This window comes from Gasterosteus aculeatus, chromosome 17 (assembly GCF_964276395.1).
Source record: "Gasterosteus aculeatus chromosome 17, fGasAcu3.hap1.1, whole genome shotgun sequence".
Classification (NCBI taxonomy): domain Eukaryota; kingdom Metazoa; phylum Chordata; class Actinopteri; order Perciformes; family Gasterosteidae; genus Gasterosteus; species Gasterosteus aculeatus.
In genome coordinates, this window is record NC_135705.1 from 7,183,493 (window position 1) to 7,204,589 (window position 21,097).

The window sequence follows — 21,097 nt, forward strand, 5'->3', positions numbered from 1 at the left end:
TAATAGATTTGTATTGAGTCTAAAACAAAACGGGGGATTTGATTAGTGAATACAAGGGTTAAAAAAATGATGATGTAAAGGTGAACCTCCTGTAGTAATGGAGTGGCTCAGACTCACCTCCCTCTTAGCATAGCTGCTTAGCTCCCTTGATTTTAACAGATGAACATGCCGAATTACACGAAAACTGTACCTGGATTTGTACAACTAACTGTTTCATTTTCACTGAACTGATTAAATAAATGTGGAGGTTGCTTTAAAAATAGATCACTGTTTACAGAAACGCGTTAATGAGCCGGCTTTCACTGGATGCAGTATCAACCTCCAACCAGCAGGTGTCAGAAGAAAACACCTTACTTCAGAGAGTACTTCATGACATTTATAAAATATCTAGTTTAGTGTTGTAAAATCTTTAATCTCTGCAGAGCTCTTTTGTTTAATCTGCCGATTATGTGTGCCAAAGATTTTATTGAATATCACTGACAATAATAAAATACCACTAGTGTTGAAATGTGTACACATTTGTATATTACTCGAGTATTTTAATATGCTACTTTTTACAAAGACGCCATAACATCTCAAAATCACAATATTGTACATCGTCATCAACTCTACGACAGCTTTGTAAAGATATAGTTATTTTGCTTAATACTATATTTGGTTCACAAGTATACCTGAGGCAATATTGCTTACAGTGATGCATCAGTATAGCATTCTCATACAATTATAATGTAAAATAGACGGCCTTTTCTTTTATGACTGCAGGACCTGTTATTACATATATATACACGTATGTATATATATATACATGTATGTATATATACATACATATATACATATGTGTATATATACATACATATATTTAAAATGACTACAACTTCTATTTCCACAACATCACAAAAATGTACATCTTCATTTACTTTATATACACATATAAACACAGAATGATGGTTGATGGATTTGATATGGAAACAGAATTATGGTTTAAGCTGGTCAAGTTAGCTTATTTTGTTCTTTCATGACAAAAAGAAATAAACAGATGGATGTATCAGTCTTTCATGCATGTGACTCTTCATGCTCTGTAACTGTCACTCTCCTGCACTGACATCAGTGATTGTTTGCCGGCTTCTTGATGTGGGATGCTAAATGACTCCTCCTCCTCTCCAAAGGGGAGTTTGGGGTCAACTTGCATCAAGTCCGTGGGCGTGACAGACGGTGTCCCACAGGACCTATTTTCAATGTGGAAAGTGATGTTGACGTTGACGTGGGGGCTGGTGGTCACAGGGCTGATGACCTGGGGGCTGGTGGGCTGGGAGGTGGACTGCGTGGGGACGTTTGGCTGCGGAGTGGCAGCTTCCGTATGGGAAAGTAACGTCATGGGATCCGACGGGACGGAGAGTGGACTGTGGAGAGCTAGTGTGGATTGCAAAGGCCCGACGGACTCCTGGCTGCTGGAGCCGTCTGTTTGCGTCAAAGTGTCAGTGTTGTTACTGCACTGACTGTGGTCACTGCAGGTTTCCCCTCTCTGCAGCAGACACTGATGTTCTGGTGTGGGTACTTTGATATAATTCAGATAGGTTTCCCCCAAATAGTCCTGATCGAGCTACAGTAGAAAGACACAAGAACATTGATTCTCAGTATTTTGTCAAAAAAATGTTTAAAGGTTATTGAGAAAAAAAGTAAAATGCAGAAGACTCACATTATCAACTCTGTGACAATTTCCATTTCCATCTACCTTAGGATGAAATCTTGCTGCGTCGTCTGCAAAAAAAGCAATGTGAACTTGAGCAAGATACTAAAAATGAAAAGAAAAAGTCCCTGATGAAGATCTTGATTAGTCATCATCATTCTATATATACTAATTTGAAGATAAATAATAATATAGATACGGTCATAGTTTTTCCACAAAACAAGAACACAATTACTATTTATTTTTCTTCTCTTTTTGCGGGATGCAAGTACCTTTCTTCCGGACTGGTTTACAAAAGAACACCAGGACGATAGAGATGCAGAACAGTAATAACCCAATCACACCGGCAATGACTGCAGCTAAGAATGAAGTAAACAAGAGACACGACAGGGAGGCGGAAAGAGAGATGACACATTGATTAGACCGGGCAATTATATCACCACGACTTGCTTGGAAACACGGAATCAGTCACCTTACCCAGTATTTTGCCGGTGGCGGTATTTTGGTCTGGTGGCGGGTCTGGTGGCCGAGGGCTTATTTCTGGCCTTGAATACGATGTGCTAATAGACAGTGAGGCCTCTGTCTGTCCACGTGCAGCCTCGGAGTCTGAGGTTGCTGAGACGGTTCTCGTGGCAACGAACCCAAGCGCATCCATAGGCCTTCGCGTTAACGTCGGAGGCCGCGCGGTGTGTGCAAAAGCCCGCGGTTCACACACGTTGTCCGAGGTGGCGTTGCCTTTCTTGGCGACAACCCGTCCGTTACAGCTGTGGGGTAAACAGAGCGAGAGGTCTAAGCTGCGAGCTTCAAACAGCCGCGGGCGGACGTGACTCTCGGGCTTCACTCACTCGGCGTGTGACAGACAGGGCGTCGTGGAGGAGAGTGTGTCAGAGAACGTCCCGCTGGGGCACCGTGTGCACCTCACATCTCTGTCGGCTGTCCCTGAGAATAACACCAAAACATGTGGCCATTTAATGGCATTTCACTATCAAAACACTAAAACATTAACCATGCATACTGCATGTGACAGGTTTGAGAGTGTATTTGGTTGGCTTAGACCTTTGAGGCAGATGTAAGCGATCAATATCAGTATGGGTGCTAGTTATTATGAGGAAAGTGTATTTATGATAAACACAGTGAAAATATCAGTTTCTGTACCTTGCATGGACACTCCAAAACCGGGCCTGCACGACCTGTACTTGCTACATGCTGTGCAGAACGGGTCATCAAATCCCATGCTGCAAAACATGCCAGGTTGGCACACACACCTTGAATTTTCAGTAGGGGAGCAGACCTGGGCTTCCTTCAGCCCTTTCTCTGGTTGTATGTAGAGAACAATGTTTTGCTTAATTATGGGTCGAAAAAATAAAGCAATAAAATACATATATATTTTAGACAGTGCAGATACTGACTCTCTTTGCATTGGGTACAGGAGAAGCAGTTCGGAGAGTAGTTCCAGCTCTCTATGAACAGGCGTGGTTGGCATCGTTCACACACAGTCTCAGTAGTTTCGGAGCATTTTTCACTCTGCCGGTGTCCTGTTACGACATATAACGTATTTTGGTTTGATCAAAATAAATCATCATATATTCACACATTCTCATATTTTATCATGTGGGAGGTAAGTGATTACGTACATTACTGATAATGCAATCAGTAGTGTTCATTTAGAAAGGGATTCTTTTTGCCTAGTAGTTAGTTGAGCACACATTTTTCAGCTGAAAGGCGTTCGAAATAAACACATGATGCTGAACTCACTGCGAGGTAGGATGCAAAAAGATTAACCGAGGTCAACATCTCAGGGAACATGTCTAACATGGATACGCTGGACAACATAAGGATTCCTGCTTAGATATTAGAGGCTTTTAGACTAATGTTAGCAGCTTTTTCCGGCTCTGTTGCGTTTGAAGTTTACTCTCCAGCAATCACAGTTTTCAGTTGACTTTGTTGGACAAAGTATGTTTGAGCAACACTATACTCATTGGTATATTTTACACAAACGATCTCTTCATGCTGTCTCTCAGGATGAAACCATGAATGTGATGAAAGCTGCTTTAGGTGTTAACTTTTAAACAAACACGCCCAAACTTTTATCAACATGTTTCACGCCGACAATGCCTTTTACGGCCTTGGCACGAGTCCAGTATTAGTAATTCTAGAAACCTTTATAAATTGCAGTCATTTACCAGGGGGGCATTTCTTGCAGCACAGGTTTGTATCGTCCAACAGGTACTCTGTCGTTGAGTTGAGACAGTTTCCATCTGAGTCCGCCTGGTAAGGCTGAGAGCAGACCTATGGAAAAAGAGACAATACATGACAGCAACTCATCCGGTGCTTTTCAGATGAACAGAGCGAAGAACATTTACATCTTTTCTTGCAATGCTCTGATACAACACTACAATAAGTCTGCTTGGGGGGGGGGGGGGGTTTCAACTAACAAGTAATTTTGAAAAGACCCATGAGTCCCTACTTCCTTATCGGACTGACATTTCTACAGGTGGAAATTTAGACAAATCTACAATTAAGTCATTGCGTGACAACAGTTAAACAGAAGCAGTGAAAAGAAGGGAGCTTAAAATAGTCCCCGACTCTCCACAGGAGAGGCCACAATTTCCCCCTCGGGTAATGCTGTCGGCCCGAGCCGCAGGCCGGGTCAGACAAGCCCTCATTGTTCAGACATCGTAGGAGGTGCATTTCACCTCAGCAGTATCTCTTCCTGTCTGTGGGGGGACTCTGAAATGTTCGAGCTGAGGGCTCTGCACAAATCGTCCACGCAGCTGTGTGTCCAATGAAGAAGCTAGAACATGCTGACAGAAAGATTGTATTTCTCGTATAACAGGAAACAGAGGCGGCAAGCTCGCAGCGCTCGGCACAGCGGTGACTCCGGCTGTGGTGTGACCACCGGTGGCACGGGATGTGATGACAAGGACACGCTTCTGTGAAGCTACAGGTGAATAATTACTGTCAGCTCATCGAAGACAACACTCGGGTTGTCCTGCCCTTCCGGCCGGCTGCAGGCCTAAACCAACCTCTTCATTGAAACACACAAGGAAGCCGGACAGCAAAAGTTCTAAGTGTGACGACCGAATCAGGATGTTGAGTAATTGAAACTGAATATTCAAAATCTCACCACAGTGAAGGTTTCTACTGTAACCGTGTCACACACACACATGAAAAACTGGCATCAATAGAGAAACAATGGGTTTTTAATTTAGCTTTATAGCACAAACTTTGATTATTTATTTATTTTTTAAACCTATTTAACATTACCCGTCTATGAATGAATCCAAGAACATCAAACAATTGACTTAGTCACTGTGTAGTGAGCTGGGAAGCAGAATAATGCGGATGCTGGCTGGAAGCCAGCCTGATCAGAGTTCCTAAACACGGCTCACACGCATGACAGACTTACACGGACAGACGGACACGAAACCTACCTTAAGAGTCTGAACATGCAGCAGAAGCAGCACTACAAGAATCTCCTTCATCGCCTCTTTATAGCAAACCGTAGACTGTGGAGGATAAAGGTAACAGCGGGTGCGCTGATCATTTTAGAAAGCCGCCGACTGTGTGAACAGAAAGGAATTTCCTTGAAGTGAGCCGAGAGAGTTCGGAGGAAGGAAATGAGGTGGCAGGCTCTAGCCTACATTCACCAATGAGTGAATAAGCATAATGAGGTTTGAGAGTTTGAATGAGGTTGAACACTCATACTGGACTTCCACATGACAGACAGTAGATATTTACAGAATTAACTAAATCAATTATTTTTAAGTTTTATTTGCAGCTTATTAAGAGGAAAAACAAAATACCTGTAAAAAGTTTCCACAGCCCATTCGAAGTTTCGAAGTCTTTACCAGGGGATTTGAATGAATTACCTGGTTGCATTAATAACCCCTTTTAACAGGAAACTCGCAGCCAGTTGGTGTGAGTAATCATGCAGACTTTCCCTCAAGCATTTCTTTATAACAGCCAACGTTTGGTGATCTGATTCACTGTAAAACATTGCACAATATTGTAAACCTTTTATTCAAATGACCTGGTCCCACTAGTGGAATCTAATTAGACAAAGCCCCTACATGGCTAATTCAACATCTCATTTCATCATTGATAAATTACTTTGAACGGCACAAAGGCTGCAGAAAAAGGACTCCAAAGGCCCCAGGTTAAGTTCGGTCACCTTACTGCTCGCATTGAAGCCAACATCACCTCCACTTTACTCTTTGATCTCCCCGTGGGAATGAAGTCAAACAAGGGCACAAAGCTTAATGCTTAATGCATTCAACTTATATTGTACTCTGACAATTGCCTGACTAGTGTGATCCTGTGTGACACGTTGACATTTCACAATAAAGTTCCCCCTCCCACATTCGACATTTTGCTGCTACTCAAGTGCAACAGTAAGAAGCTCGGTTATCAACTGTTATGCTTTGTTTGTTATAGTACAATGCTTTCATCGTGCAACTCTGAGGGAATTTGGTGTCATACCGGGTTGGTTGCTACAGTATAAAAACGTGACCAGCGGAAGCAGAACCTTTTTTTGTTATTGTTTTTTTGTGTTCTCTATTTGGCCTACTTTCAGGTTTACTCATCTTGTATACTGTACGCTGCTGCAGAGTAATTGCAAATTGCCGTGCAAGAAGCACAATGGTTAGGGTTTGGATATGATAAGACTTTAAACTTGTTTCAAGTAGATATGAACATTCTTTCCTTGCTGAAGCCACATACTTGTATTGGTATTGCATGGTACAGATTTTTCCCATCAGTCTGATATGCTGAACTGAAAACAGTACACGCAGAAAGTTTCACAGTGAGAGACGTATTTGCTGTTAAGTAAGGACGTTTCAAATCCTGTTAGCTATACTGTGTGAAATGGAAACAGATGGAACAGTTGTCTGAAAGTAGAAAATGCTATTCGCTTTAGCAAGACAGTCCTTTGAAAGATGACTGGTATTGTTTATGATTTGAAGGAGGTAAAAATAAGAAGGTGATAAAGACACTGCTACGGTCAGCATCTGCAGTTGTTCTTACGGGTAAAGTAAGTCACCCATTTTATCATCTGATCACTACCCAGTGATACCAGAGCACAAAAATATGCATGACACATAATTATTTTAAAATAATAATGATGACATAATGACGCCACAAGCCACATTTTCCTCAAAACCATTTGCGGTAACAAAAGAAAATCACATTTCACATCTCCCACAAAGCGTTGCTCTTGTATCATCCCGCCCTCTCTGTTCTAAGATGACGATCGGCCAGCTAGAACCAAGCTCACGGCCTCGGAGAAAGGCCTTTGTGCTACAACCCTCAAGAGCAACTGAAAAAACACATTCTATATCTATTTATATATATATATTCCTGTCAACTTATCAACAACAAATAACACTACAAATATTTCCTTCACTTAAGAGTTAATTCTATTGGTCATCTTTGTGACATTTTATTGATACGATCTGACTTTTCGAATACGTACCTGCAAGACACGAACCGGAAAACTGGATAGAACAATTCGTACATTAGTCAGTGTTTCTTGTCTTGGCCAGGATGAGTCAGAGGAAGTTAAAAACAGAAGTATGCATACACCTCGCAGCCCGAACAAACTGTTAGCAACTAAAGGAAGGATTAAAAATCACTTCCTCAATGTTGAGAAATTTTGCAGTGCTAACTTGATTCTATAACCGTCTCTGCGTTTTTCAGTTTGAGTTACTTTTGCTTTACTTTGAGACGGCGGACAGTTTCATTATGGAGTCTAAATGTGTCCCCACTGTTTGTTATCAGTTCAGATCAGGACAAATAAAACTCCTCATGAATGAAATATACTTGTCTGTTGTGTCCTCAATTTGTATTATTATTATTATAAGCATGTAATGAAGCGGCTATATAATTAATCGCATAATGTATATGTAAATAGACAGAAAACAACATAACAATACATTTCATACCATGAAAGCTCATGTTTGAAAGGAATATATTTATGATTAGGCACAAATGGCAGTGGGTTCTCCTTCGGGATCACTGTTTAATTGTTTTATGTAGGAAATCTAATTGTAACATAGTAATTTAACAGATATTACAGAAAATATTCTGATAAAAAAACAGCACATTACACGGACTAAAACATGAGCACAAAAAAATGTCTCAGGAGCCACTATCATCACTTTTCTTGTCAGTGCAAAGGGTAAAACATGGTTCCTCGTTTTCTTTTGGAAGAAAAGTGTTGGAAGTTGTGACGAGCCAAACGGGACACCTCAGGGATCTGGTCGGCGATTTTACCAGACACTTTGGGTGCATTGAGTTCCTGAAAAATATTATTATTTAATTATTAAAAGATTCAACATGAATACTTTTCTTTTACGTTGTTTTATAACAATAATAAAAACGTCATTACATTTTCCTGGTACACAATATTGTGCATGCTTGTTCACTGTTATTGCTTACTGGGACACTTGTTTTAGCTGCACAATTCCTTTTCCCTCTACGACATGTGTGAAAAAGAAGAACAAGCTTTATTACCTCCAGTTCCTTGTCTTGCGACTCTGTGGAGCTCTTTGTATGCAGACTGCTGCGCAAATCGAGGCTGCTGGGCGGCGGCAGGGTGCTCTGACCTGTGTTGGACCAGCCTGAGAGACAGTGCTGGAGAGGAACAGGGATGCACCGAGGTCAAGGGTGACTCCAGTCAGTGTTCCCACAGACTAATTTGTGTGTTTGTGATTCAACACCCACACCCACACCCACACACACACCCCCACACGTCTTTTTTTTAGCAAGCCTCGCAAAATCTGTTGCTCCGGCAGAAGTTGCAGACTTTGCGCCTGTAGGCTGTAACAACAAGTAGTATAGGGTGTAAAATAGGGTGTAAAAACTACAGCTATGGGAGTTGTATATACTGTGAAATGTGTATAGTTCTATCTAGCGATGTGCGTGGGAAACACTGCCAGTGCACTTAAAAGTAAGCCGTTTTTTTTTTTTACGTGAAGATCTCAGAAGGTAAATCGCACAGATATGAAGTCATAAATTGTCACGCAGTGGGGTCCCTTACTCACCGATGGTAACCCCAAACTATCAGAGGGGTCAAAACTGCATCGTCGATGGGCTTTGTACTTGTATGGTGGCAAGAGGGTCGAGCGAGGGATGCTGACCCTTTCAACAAAATACACAAAAAAAAAAAAAACCTCATGAGGAAACGACACGCTGCTACGGTCTTAAAATGTGGTGATTTTTATATGATACATGAACATAAGAAATGTGGACGGCATTGCATCGGTTTTGCCTCACTCAGCACTGAGATTATATTCTTAAATTGTTACGTAATAGCTGATATATTAGTCATCCTCAAAAAGGGAAATGGCGACTACGGAGGATCCTGACCCAGACTAAATAAAAAGGAATAATAACCCAGTATAAAATGAGTCAGCATCACTCACATGTTGAGTGCTCTTCTGTTCCAAAGGGGTCAAAATTCAGTTTGGGGCACATGATCGTTACCTGATGAGAGCCGGCTCAGCGCTCGTGTGAGGATGGGATGATTTGTGCTCTTTGCACACCGGGCAGCACTCCTTAGCGTGAAGTGGGACAGGAAACAGTCTGCTGTTAATCCTGTAAGAAAACGTACCTGAAGAACAAGATGAGAATAGCTTCGACCATCAGAAAAAGAATAAATGAGAAAAGATATTGAAATAAATTACCCCACTTACATTGGTGAGTATGCTTGTTAGCCTCTGGATGGTTCTTGTCTGAGAGCAGCGGCAGGAGTGAATGGTTCTCTTCAGGAAATCTATAAGGAAAGAACACGAACGGTCATTTAATGAAGCCATCCTCAATCAAGGCAAATCAGGCAATCAAAGGGGAAGCGCTCACTCCGCTTGTTTGCTGTGGACACACTTGTCTTTATTGAGCGATCGAAACGTGTGCAGGTCATTGAAGAACTCATCAGAGCGCTCTATCAAGGAGTCCTCAGCATCCAGGACTCCTAGGAGGGGACAAGCATCACCGGTCAGGGCTTTATGAGAGGATTGGTTCTAGAAGATCGAACCCAGACCCGTAAGGCGTACCTGCTATCCAGTCGTATCCGAGTAATGGCTGCAAGCGATGCCGGTCTGAGGCGGATGTCCCTTCACATTCATCAGGCAGAAATATGACTCGACTGCAAACCTCGCTCTACAAAATCAAACAAGCGGAGCAGATTATTATGGTTACATACTCTTCTGAAGTCAAAAATCCAACTTCATACAAAATCGACACGCATCAACATGCAGAGCCTTGTTGCTTCACCTGCTTTTCCTCCTAAACAGCTAAAAGACTTACAAGTATTAACTAACCGGGCTGACAAAAGACTACTGTAGAGTAGTTAGTGAACAGAGCAGGGCATTCTTATTTCCGCGTGTAAAACAAGACAGAGATTTAGCTAGGAACCCTCCCAGAGACAGGTGCAGTGAGTTGAGTGAGCGCACATGAGTTACTTAGTTTTGACAATGCATCCTACCATAAGATATAACTGAGATTTGAGGGGAAAGGTGAGGGTTGCGCTGACGATAATCAGGAAACATTTATTGCCATAATATGTCAGACATACAAGGAATTTAAGAGCAGACAGTACGACAATGGACGACAAGACAACAGTGCACAAGGAATAAAATAAAATATAATGCTTAGTTTAGTTAAAAATATAAAAAAATTAAAAATAAAGTGCACCAGCGAACAGAAAGTGACAAGTGAAAGTGACCAGTGGAATGACAGAGTCAGACAGCGGGGGACCAACTGCCGACGGGGAGAAACTATTTGTGTGGCGGGAGGTCTTGGTCCTGATGTACCTCAGCCTTAGACCCTAAATTATATCGCTTATAACAAAAAACAAACACAAACGAACCTGAGCAGAGTGTCCTGGCTCCTTCAGTCCCATCTGTTCTTTGCTGTGATTTACTAGACAGGACTTTGTGGCTGATGGATCCACTCGCTGCAGCCTGCTGTGTGTGAAGGGATGTCTGTCGCGGTCTCTGGAAAGGCCGGATGGGGCTGCATGGTCAGCAGTGCCTCTTCTGCATGTGGAGCTCAAAGCAGGTGTTGAATCATGGCTGGCTCCTGTTTGTCTCGCACATGTATCTGATGGAAACAGATTTCCAAATAAAGCAACGACAACTTAATGTCCAACATAAATTGTAAGAGAGATCGTAAAGTCCAGCGTCCGTAGATATCAGATGAAAAAAAATCTGTAATTTCACCGAGGCGTTAGATTTTCTTTAAGCATATTTCAGCATTCAACAGCTATGAATGCATCATCCAGGTTTACATTTTCAGGGGTGTATGGTCACACGCACATATTTGCGACATATTCATGTCAGTGTGGAACTGCCGTGCGTGGAAGAACATTTTAAAAATATATGTTTTAATTATAAATCTTTTTTTATATTCTAAAAATATTCTTTTGTGTGTATGTTTATTTTTTTTAATTTTATTTAATTGCACACTATTTATTCAGCCAGGAAGTAATTCCACGGGGGAGGGCGCCCCCAGGTTATGGTTGGGGAAACACTTTGGTTTGGTCATCTGACGAAACGTTGTCTCCATGACAACTAACGTAAAACATTCCTCTACCCGCTGAAATGACGTTAATGGGTCCGGGGGAAAGCGCATGGGTCGACAGCTAAGTTAACGTTTCTTTACTAACGTCAAGCCAACTAGAATAATACAAATACGGTAATTTAACGCCTGGCATGCCCCCCTAAACCCCTTTTATTCCCCCCGTGAATTCGCTTCATTCATCCTGGTCGGTGTTTACATGCCGCCGGCGGGCAAAGTGCACGAGGCACAGCGGACACTCGCCGACCAGATACGGCGTGTGGAGCGGACCAACCCGGACTCTTTAGTTATTGTCCTCGGGGACTTTAACAAAGGAAATCTCACCAATGAACTCCCTAAATACAGACAGTTTATTAAATGCCCCACCAGAGAGGAGAACACGCTAGATCACTGTTACACCACAGTAAGCAGGGCTTATCACGCCGTCCCTCGTGCTGCACTGGGACACTCTGACCACGTCATGGTCCATCTGATTCCTGCATACAGGCAGAAACTAAAGCTCTGCAAACCTGTGGTGAGGGAATTCAAGAAGTGGACCAGTGAGGCGCTGGAGGATCTTCGGGCGTGCTTTGACTGCACAGACTGGGATGGTTTCAGGACTGCTACTGACAGTCTGGATGAGTTCACAGAGGCTGTAACTTCCTACATCGGCTTCTGTGAGGACAGCTGTGTACCATCATGCACCAGGGTGAGTTACAACAACGACAAACCCTGGTTCACAGCGGAACTCAGAACACTACGCCTGCAGAAGGATCAGGCATTTAGGAGCGGGGACAAAGACTTGTACACAGAGGCAAAATACAAGTTTAGCAAGGCGGTGAGAGACGCTAAACGACTGTACTCTGAGAAACTCCAACAACAGTTCTCAGCAAGTGACTCTGCTTCGGTTTGGAGAGGCCTCAAACACCTCACCAACTACAAGCCAAAAATTCCCCACTCCATGAATGACCTCCGCCTGGCAGACGAGCTCAATGAGTTCTACTGCAGATTTGAAAGACAATGTCCTGATCCCATCCCCCACAGCTCCACCAACCTGCTGCAGTCACCCTCCCCTCCCTCCCCCAGCCCATCAGGTGCTCACGCCTCTTCATCATTATCACCTTCCCCTCCCCCACCAGCAACGACCCTCTCTATTCTGGAGAGAGACATTAACCGGCTCTTTAGAAGACTAAATCCCCGTAAGGCAGCCGGTCCGGACTCCGTTTCCCCTCACTCCCTGAAGCATTGTGCTGACCAGCTGTCTCCGGTGTTCACTGACATCTTCAACACCTCCCTGGAGACATGCCACGTACCAGCCTGCTTCAAGGCCTCCACCATCATCCCTGTCCCCAAGAAGCCCAGGATCACAGGACTCAATGACTACAGGCCCGTCGCCCTGACCTCTGTAGTCATGAAGTCTTTTGAACGGCTAGTCCTGACCCACCTGAAGTCCCTCACCGACCCCCTCCTGGACCCCCTGCAGTTCGCCTACAGAGCCAACAGGTCTGTTGACGATGCTGTCAACGTGGCCCTCCACTACATCCTCCAGCATCTGGACTCCCCAGGAACCTACGCCAGGATCCTGTTTGTGGACTTCAGCTCTGCTTTTAACACTATCATCCCGTCTCTGCTGCAGGACAAACTCTCCCAGCTGCACGTGCCCGACTCCACCTGCAAGTGGATCACTGACTTCCTGTCTGACAGGAAGCAGCACGTGAAGCTGGAGAAACATGTCTCAGCCTCTCGGACCATCAGCACCGGTTCCCCCCAAGCCTGCGTTCTTTCCCCTTTGCTCTTCTCCCTGTACACCAACAGCTGCACCTCCAGCCACCAGTCCGTCAAGCTCCTGAAGTTTGCGGATGACACCACCCTCATTGGACTAATCTCTGGTGGGGACGAGTCCGCCTACAGGTGGGAGTCTGACCATCTGGTGTCGTGGTGCAGCCAGAACAACCTGGAGCTCAACGCTCTAAAGACAGTGGAGATGGTTGTGGATTTCCGGCGGAACAGAGCCCCAACCTCCCCCATCACCCTGTGTGACTCCCCCGTCACTATTGTGGATTCCTTCCGTTTCCTGGGCTCCATCATCACCCAGGACCTCAAGTGGGAGCTGAACATCAGCTCCATCACCAAGAAGGCTCAGCAGAGGTTGTTCTTCCTGAGGCAGCTGAAGAAACTCAACCTGCCAAAGACGATGATGGTCCACTTCTACACGGCCATCATCGAGTCCATCCTCTGCTCCTCCATCACCGTCTGGTACGCTGCAGCCACAGCCAAGGACAAGGGCAGGCTTCAGCGTGTCATCCGCTCTGCAGAGAGGGTGATCGGCTGCAATCTGCCGTCCCTGCAGGACTTGTTCGCTTCCAGGTCTCTGAAGCGAGCTAAAAAGATCGCGGCCGACCCCTCCCACCCCGGACATAAACTGTTTGTGCCCCTTCCATCTGGCAGGAGGCTGAGGTCCATCAGGACTACGACCTCCCGCCACACGTACAGTTTCTTCCCGTCGGCAGTCGGGCTCATCAACAGAGCCCGGCCCCCCACTGACTGACTATAACACTCCACCGGTCACTCTCCTTCACACTGCACATGCCACTTTAACTGCAATTCATCACTTTGTCACTTGTCACTTTGTCTCTTGTCTGTTACTTGTTTGTTAGTGCACTTTATGCTTAATACTTTTCAACTTTTTAATATTTAAAATTTGTTTAACTTTATTCCCTTGTTTTTTTACTAACCCATATCCTTAGCCTTATTCTTACTAACCCATTGCATTAGCATTTCATTCCACTTTATTTTATTACCTGTGCACTGTTGTCTTGTCTGTCTACTGTCGCGCACTAACCGCCAAGACAAATTCCTTGTATGTTTGACATATTTTGGCCAATAAATGTTTCCTGATTCCTGATCCTGATTCCTGATTCCTAAACACCGGTTTTATATGACAACATTGATAGCTAGTAAGGTTAGCTAACTCAGCTCATACCTTTGTCTTCTCTACGGTTTTATTTACCTGCAAATCTTACAGTAGGTCTGGCGAGGGCGGCACCTCGGTGTCCACCGGTGAGGACGCCTGCTGGCTCCCGCCTGTCCTCCGCCTCGTCTTCTCTCCCTCTCTTGCGGCTCCGACTGCAGCCGCCGAGCCGCTCGAGCTCCTCTCGCTGCTGCTTCAATCGGTTCAATAAATCTTTGTTACGGTGCCGCAAAACGTCCAGTCGGTCTACGGAGGACATTTTTTTCTTCTTCTAAATAACGCGTTTAAATCACATTTATCCAGATGAGAAGGGAACAACAAGCAAATGTTCCATCCACTTGTTTTTTTAAACCAGACTCCACCAGCGGCCTCCTAACAACGTGTTGACAACACTGATGTGATTGGCTGTTAGCGGTCTACCCGTCATGCATTGCAGCCATCCGCGGTTCTATGTTAAAGGGACAGACACATATTTTATTTGAGTTACATGGCAAGATTTTGAACAGGAGAGGGCGCTGTTTATTGAACTAGTGATAATATTATACACCCGTTTATTATGTTCTATTCAAACAGTCGTCCGGTGATGTTCTATATTTTTGTCTTCAAATTACATGTTACATGTTATGTAATTCTGACTAAAGGGAATAAAACAAAGAGTGTGTTGCAGCCCTACAAAGCTGCAACTAAGCATAAACCAAACCACGACGGACGGCGAGATAACAGGGACAAAATAGAAAACTATATTAGGTAGAGATGAAACTTCTGGGCACAAGGTTAAAAAAAGAAACTCCTACAAGCAAAAATCCAAAAGATATGCCAGAATAACATAACAAGCCCAGCAGTAAAAGTATGAGTGGATATCTGCTCGACCAGGTTTACATGAGTTACATTTTTAAAGAGAATCTCGGAAAATCAGTATTTAGTTATACCCGCTTAAAGGTGTGATCTACAGCAACATATTATCCATTTTCCTCATCATCAGAAGACAAATGCCACTATGTCTGCACATTGTCAGAAAGGTACTACAACCCTCTTAAGGGTTTGATGTCTGGGGGGAGGACAAATGTCACGCGACAGGGAACTTTTTTTCAAAATGGAGTTAACCAACCCGCTATGTGCACAAACCTGTAAATCGCGGAAAATTATAGACTGTGGCATTGAAATTACATTTGAACTTCTCTCATTTCAGCCTTTTGAATTTCACAGTCAGTGGTCTCTTTAGGATCTGCAGCTGGGAAGATCTCATGCAAAGCAATGCAGAGGCTGAGCCACCAATTCTACCGACGAAGAACGCAATGTTCACTTTTCATAGTCACTTTCAGAGGGATGTTGATTCCAGCCGTGACAGCTTTTGGCTCTGGTTTTCTCCTTGTAAATCTGTGTGTGTGTGTGTGTGTGTGTGTGTGTGTGTACGTGTGTTGTCATGGGTACATGTGTTACTGGAGGCATCCCGCAGAGACAGGTTTGAGTACTTTGCGATGTGTTTATATGTCTGTGCGCATTGCAACCTTAAAGAGCAAGCTGTGATCTAAGTGAGGGGACTGTAACTAGCGGGCTAGGAAGTAGGAAAAGGGGCCCCTGGAACAATTCCACGTCTAAAGTTTGTCTTTATTTTTACTTTGTGCTTATTGTGCAGCTTAGGTTGGTCTACATATCATTTTCCTTTTTTCCCCCACCCCATTGCAAACATAATTTTTCTCTGTCTATGTCTGACATATTATGGCAATAAATGTTTCCTGATTCCTGATTCCTCTGATTTCCTCAATACGGTGTTGGCCATAGGTTTGTTTTGGGGGGATCAACATGTTGGTTTCCTCCCCTTTGTATCGCTGAGAGGACAACCTGTGCTTCTCAGCCTCTCCTAAGTGGCTTAATGACATTAGTTTAGTTACGTTAAACCTGTCCATCCGTAGAGACGCTAATGACAGCGTTGCAGGGTCACAGCCATAATCATATCCCTGATCCCCCCGTGGAGCCAATGGTGTGCAAATGCGTGGGCAAGCTGCTGCTTGGTACTCCAGTCACGGCTCGTTTACATTGAGAGCTGTCCAAGCCAGTCCAGTATGATTAGTTGACCACAGCAGTGTGGAGTTGAACCCCATTATCATTAAACGGTGGCAGTCGTGAAGCCATACACTCCTCCCTGTCTCTCTAATTACACCCCCACTGTTGGGCTGCGCGCAATTACTGCCTGCCGCCAGAACGCTTCATCGTTCATTAGGCACAGATAACGGATACAACAACAGCAAAAACACAAGAAAAAGAGTTACTCCTAAATCTCAAAATTATTTTGAGAAAATGTAAAAAGGTGTGTTTTGGTGTCAAAAATCAAAATAAGTCAGATGGATCAATATTTTTACTTTTCTTTTTATATATTGTGTAGAGACATCATCTCATCTCTGTCATTGTCCGGTCCTTTTCAGTCTAATTATAATATCTTGTCTTGCCGTTTGTTTTACATTCATTGTACTAACTGTATATTTTAAAAAAGAGGAGCTTCTTAATAGAATGGAGCTTGGTGTAATAACAAAAGCTGACTTGTCGAATCAGTCTGACTTAACAATTTGACAAAATAAACCCAAGACTATATTTTATCACATGTTTTATTGCACATAATATTGCCTCTTAGTAACAATCAAAGTTAAAGTTTGGAGGGATAAAACATGTGTGTGTATTTTCTATTTGGAACGTATCAGTTAATCATAATAACAAGTCCAGCTTACTAAAGTATGAAAAAAATATGCTAATCCATCAAAATGAACATTTCACAGGAACCAGGTGAGGCTTTCGGGTCTCCTATATATGACCCTTTACGTTGTCGTCCTCAGTATACTGCATATCTCTGTTGTTTTCTAAATGTCTGATATTTGTGTTGTTAGTTACTAATTAACTAAGCTGTTATATGTGGGAATGATTGGGCTTGTGTGACTGTTCATTGGAACATCAATTAGCTTTGTTTACAAGTTTGCAAATTTCATTATATTTTGTAGCATGTAAATAAGAGGGCTAAATGTTTTCTTTGAAAAAAGACGATTTTCTAGTTTCCTCATAATAAAGAAGCTGACACTAAATTACACACAGAAAAACACCGCACAGAACTAGACACATAAATAGCGCAGTGAGATCAGTACAAAATTGGAAGGTTGTATCAAATCATACCTAAACCATTATTGTCAGGATTATCAGGCTTTTTATTGATAAACAAGGAAATCACCACCTTCCGATTGGAGGATGAAGACAGAATTACACCAAAAATGTATTGGTAAAATAAATTGTATTTAAGTTAAACAATTGATTTGTATTTGCCTCAAGTTAACCAACTGTTGGATATCCATCTGGTTAAATGTCGTTATATGTAAAACACTGGTTTTAATTTTACATTCTTACTTTTAAGAACAGTAAAACATCATTTCCATACCTTCCACAGCCTAACTGTTGAGAAATTGTGTTGGTATACAAACCACACTGTGGGAGGGTTTGAAAAGAAAACGTGGCATCACCACATGGTCTCTGCTTTTTATCCAATCAGAAAAGTGTCTCCTAACTCCTTTGTCCAACTGCTTCAATGTAAACTAAAGAAGGCAAAGGATAATAACCCAAAGCCAAGGTACACATTCACCCTGTTAACCATGTGTTAGGTGTCTGTGTGTGTGGGTGTGTGTGCGTGCACGTGTGTGCGCTCGTGGTTCTCACAATAAAATGGGCCATTAGTCCTTTTAAAAGCAGCTACGTCTCCCAACCAGCCGCTTATATTTTCCTGGAACCAGGCATATCCAAATAAATGCCAGTTAGGTAAGACTGTGACAAAGCACAAGAAGACAAGGTCATATCAGAGAGCAACGGAGCAGCTGAGGAGCGGGTTGGAGAGGGAGGGGGATCTGACTAACAGGATTGGTGAGCGAAGTGTTTTTTGCTGATAAAGAAAGGGAAAGGGATCGATTTTACCCGCCACTGGAGAGATAGAGGTGGATGCCATTAAGATAAGGTGGATTAGACCTGCCGCCTCGCTGTTCTCGCTGCTACAACCCGAGGAGGAGAGTAAAACATCCCATCCGGTGTGTTGTCACGTTTCGGTGAGACTGCTTCATGTGGAGTTGAGAGGATGCGGGTTGGAATGGTGTGTATTGGATTTGTCCCATGGGTGGATGAAGTATTCATCACTTTAAGTAAAGTTTCAATACCACAGTATTCAATGAAAAGTAAAAGTCCAGGAATAAATATGTCACTGAAGTCAAAGGCTGATTGCGGCTTCATGCGCTGTTCATTCGGTCTTCTTTGTGTCTCTTTGACCCGACAGATATATTCACTAATGGAGACCAGACTTCTCAACCAGCTGAATATTCCATCCTCAATGGTCTATTTATACTGTTGTTACGGCAAGTTTAACAAAGTAATACGCATCAACAAATGTCGACATAAACACGTACTGACACTAATACAAACTTAACATTTTCCATATAGCAGGCCCTGCATAAGTAGCCAAGTGCCCTTTTAAACGGCCTGTCTTTAGATGTTGTTGTTCCAAAGAATTATGCCCGGTCACGCTCAGGTTCGGCCTGTGCGAGTAGCAAGAAGAAAGGCAATGAAAATGTCCAGAGCGATCGCGCAGTTGTTGCCCGTATTTCAACACGTCACACCTGGAAGCGGTGATTTAATGTACGCTGATTGACGAGACGAGGCGGGAGACCACGAGGTCTGCTTCAGGTCCGGCTCCCCGTGAGTTAGTCAGCAGTGGGACTTCGCGTCGGGGGCGCTTTCTTGTCACCGCTGTGCTTAATGAGCCGTGTGCTCCTCCGTGAGTAACTGCTATGTTCTCCTCCTTCGATTTACTGCATCTGTTTTAATGGGCCTCGGCCTTTGTTTTTCGTGGCCGAGGGACGGCGATGAATCCAACAGAACGCCACCCGGCTGACAAGAGAGTGTGAGGACGGCCGACGCTGTCTGCCTCAATCGATGCCTCTATTTCATCCAGCGAAACAGCCTTATGTAGGCGGGCTTGTAGCATTGTTAGTATTTGTAAGGATACAAATGTAAGATAGTACCACCTCGTCACAATGAATGAGCTTCTTGCTGGGTCGTCGTGGTGCAGGGGGTAGAAAGGGTGTGCTCGGAACCACAAGGTTGGTGGTTTGAGTCGCGGCTGCCCCACGTCCCATGTCGAAGTGTCCCTGTACAAGACACCTAAGTGCTCCCCGGGCAAAATGTATCGCTTTGGACAAAAGCATCAGCTAAATGACCTGTAATGTAAAAAAACAGCCTTTAAGCTTTAATTAAATGAATACGTAAAACTCTGGGCTGAAAAGGCTGACTCAGTTATAATTGATGCGTAAGAAGGGGAGAATGTAAAGCACTTGACAATTGTCAAGCTCAAAAATAGGGATTTCAGGCAAAAAGAAAAGCCAGTAACAATAAATGTGTTAAATGCTGATTAATTAATCCGACTGGAAAGACAAACACGTCGTTGTCATATCGAGGTCTTCTGTTGAAATCTCAGAAAAGAGTCATTTGGTTGTGAAACCTGGAATTCGATATCATTGTGCAGTAAAAACTGCACAACGATTTTATAAACTGTCATCGAACAGCGACATCCTTCTCTCTCCAGTTTCCAAGAACAGGTAATATTTTCTATTACAGGCTTTTAGCAAAGTTGAGATGGTATTCATCAACAACGCTCTAATTAAAAAGCTTTCAAGCTTGTTTATCAGATCGACTAATCATTGTGGCAACCCAGTATTTGTTTGTGGCTGGTGTGATGATAAACATATACGGCCTTACAGCAAATGAATCAACAATAATCACATTTTAGGTTCCCTACTTTAAATGCAATTAGACTCTTTTCTTTTAATTAAAGTCTTGGGAGGATGAAAAAAAAAAGAGGATACTGTCCATGACATGCAATATCCAGGCTGCAAACCGCACCAAAGGTCCAATTTTTACCAGCTTGTTTGAAGTTAGTTTACCACAAAACAAGCCAAACCCTTTCTGACAATGGTGCAAGAGCAGGAAACCCAAAACACAACTGGCAGGAAGCAAAAGGTTGTGACTTAACCAGCACAGCATCGCTCTGAAAGGAAACAGGGACGGAAAGAACACCAAAGCAACCAACCCTTTAAAAGCATGAGTTTCTTCTTCTTCTTTGAATTAATGAAGTAGAGATCCATTAGTGAGAAGATAACTAAATAAAAAAGCTTTCAGAAGCCTGAATCCAACATTTTCTTAAATTTCGTTGTTTTTTTAACAGCAGTCGCATGGGCAGGCGTATGCGTTTCGTGTTTGCTGTGCATGCACCACAATGTGTGCAGCATGACTTCATAGTTCACATGGACGGAAAGTTGACCTAAACTACTTATGCTTGATTACATGTGCTCTCTTGGCCTTTTCTGATTCCTTTGAGGACATCTCTCCCCGCAGGGACATCATGTGGACCTCGAGCGGCCATTGAAGAGCGTGCTCGCATGTGACATGATTTGACTCACCTTAGAAGATGAATTAGTATAAATAATTTGGAATTTGATTAACACTATATTTAAAGCCTACGCAGCTAGAGCGTTTTATTTTGAGTGAATATTTTGATTTATTTTATGACCTTTTCCTAGTTGCAGGATTATTTAACAAAGTGATTATCCTTGAACATAAAAGAAAGAATGTTTTCAATTATTGCAAAATTCTCAAATGTATGTTTTCGGTTACTTTATTTGAGGGAATAACAAGTTTAGACCCGAATGCAGATAAAGTGATGAGGCGGGGAGCGTTTTAATGATTTCATGAAAAGATGCCTTTGGTAATCACCCAGTTTGCATCCAGCCGCAAACTGCATAGGTTCCAGAAACAACCTCCACACAACACTTTCAAGAAAAACAAGTGCCGTAGTATCAGGTTGTGCT

At 43.1% G+C, this 21,097-nt stretch overlaps 2 protein-coding genes across 3 annotated transcripts; both read right to left on the reverse strand.

The window, feature by feature from the left end:
- Window positions 1–518: 518 nt before the first annotated feature.
- tnfrsf1b (tumor necrosis factor receptor superfamily, member 1B) lies at window positions 519–7,290 on the reverse strand. 2 transcript variants are annotated; one of them, XM_040202781.2, is made up of 10 exons: window positions 7,161–7,290; window positions 5,122–5,250; window positions 3,871–3,976; window positions 3,097–3,222; window positions 2,843–3,001; window positions 2,533–2,626; window positions 2,165–2,451; window positions 1,960–2,046; window positions 1,697–1,758; window positions 519–1,600 (listed from the first exon to the last, which is right to left on the reverse strand). In XM_040202781.2, the coding sequence occupies exons 2-10, from the start codon at window positions 5,170–5,172 to the stop codon at window positions 1,070–1,072; spliced, it is 1,503 nt and encodes a 500-aa protein (XP_040058715.2). In that variant the 5' UTR covers window positions 5,173–5,250; window positions 7,161–7,290; the 3' UTR covers window positions 519–1,069. The 2 variants fall into 2 exon arrangements, with proteins under 2 accessions (XP_040058715.2, XP_040058714.2); XM_040202780.2 differs by lacking the exon at window positions 7,161–7,290 and adding an exon at window positions 5,494–5,578.
- A 348-nt stretch (window positions 7,291–7,638) lies between these two features.
- On the reverse strand, window positions 7,639–14,649 carry miip (migration and invasion inhibitory protein). Its single transcript, XM_040202784.2, has 9 exons — window positions 14,253–14,649; window positions 10,554–10,786; window positions 9,739–9,844; window positions 9,545–9,656; window positions 9,382–9,461; window positions 9,173–9,299; window positions 8,731–8,827; window positions 8,201–8,320; window positions 7,639–7,985 (listed from the first exon to the last, which is right to left on the reverse strand). The coding sequence occupies exons 1-9, from the start codon at window positions 14,470–14,472 to the stop codon at window positions 7,854–7,856; spliced, it is 1,227 nt and encodes a 408-aa protein (XP_040058718.2). The 5' UTR covers window positions 14,473–14,649; the 3' UTR covers window positions 7,639–7,853.
- Between the last annotated feature and the right edge of the window lie 6,448 nt (window positions 14,650–21,097).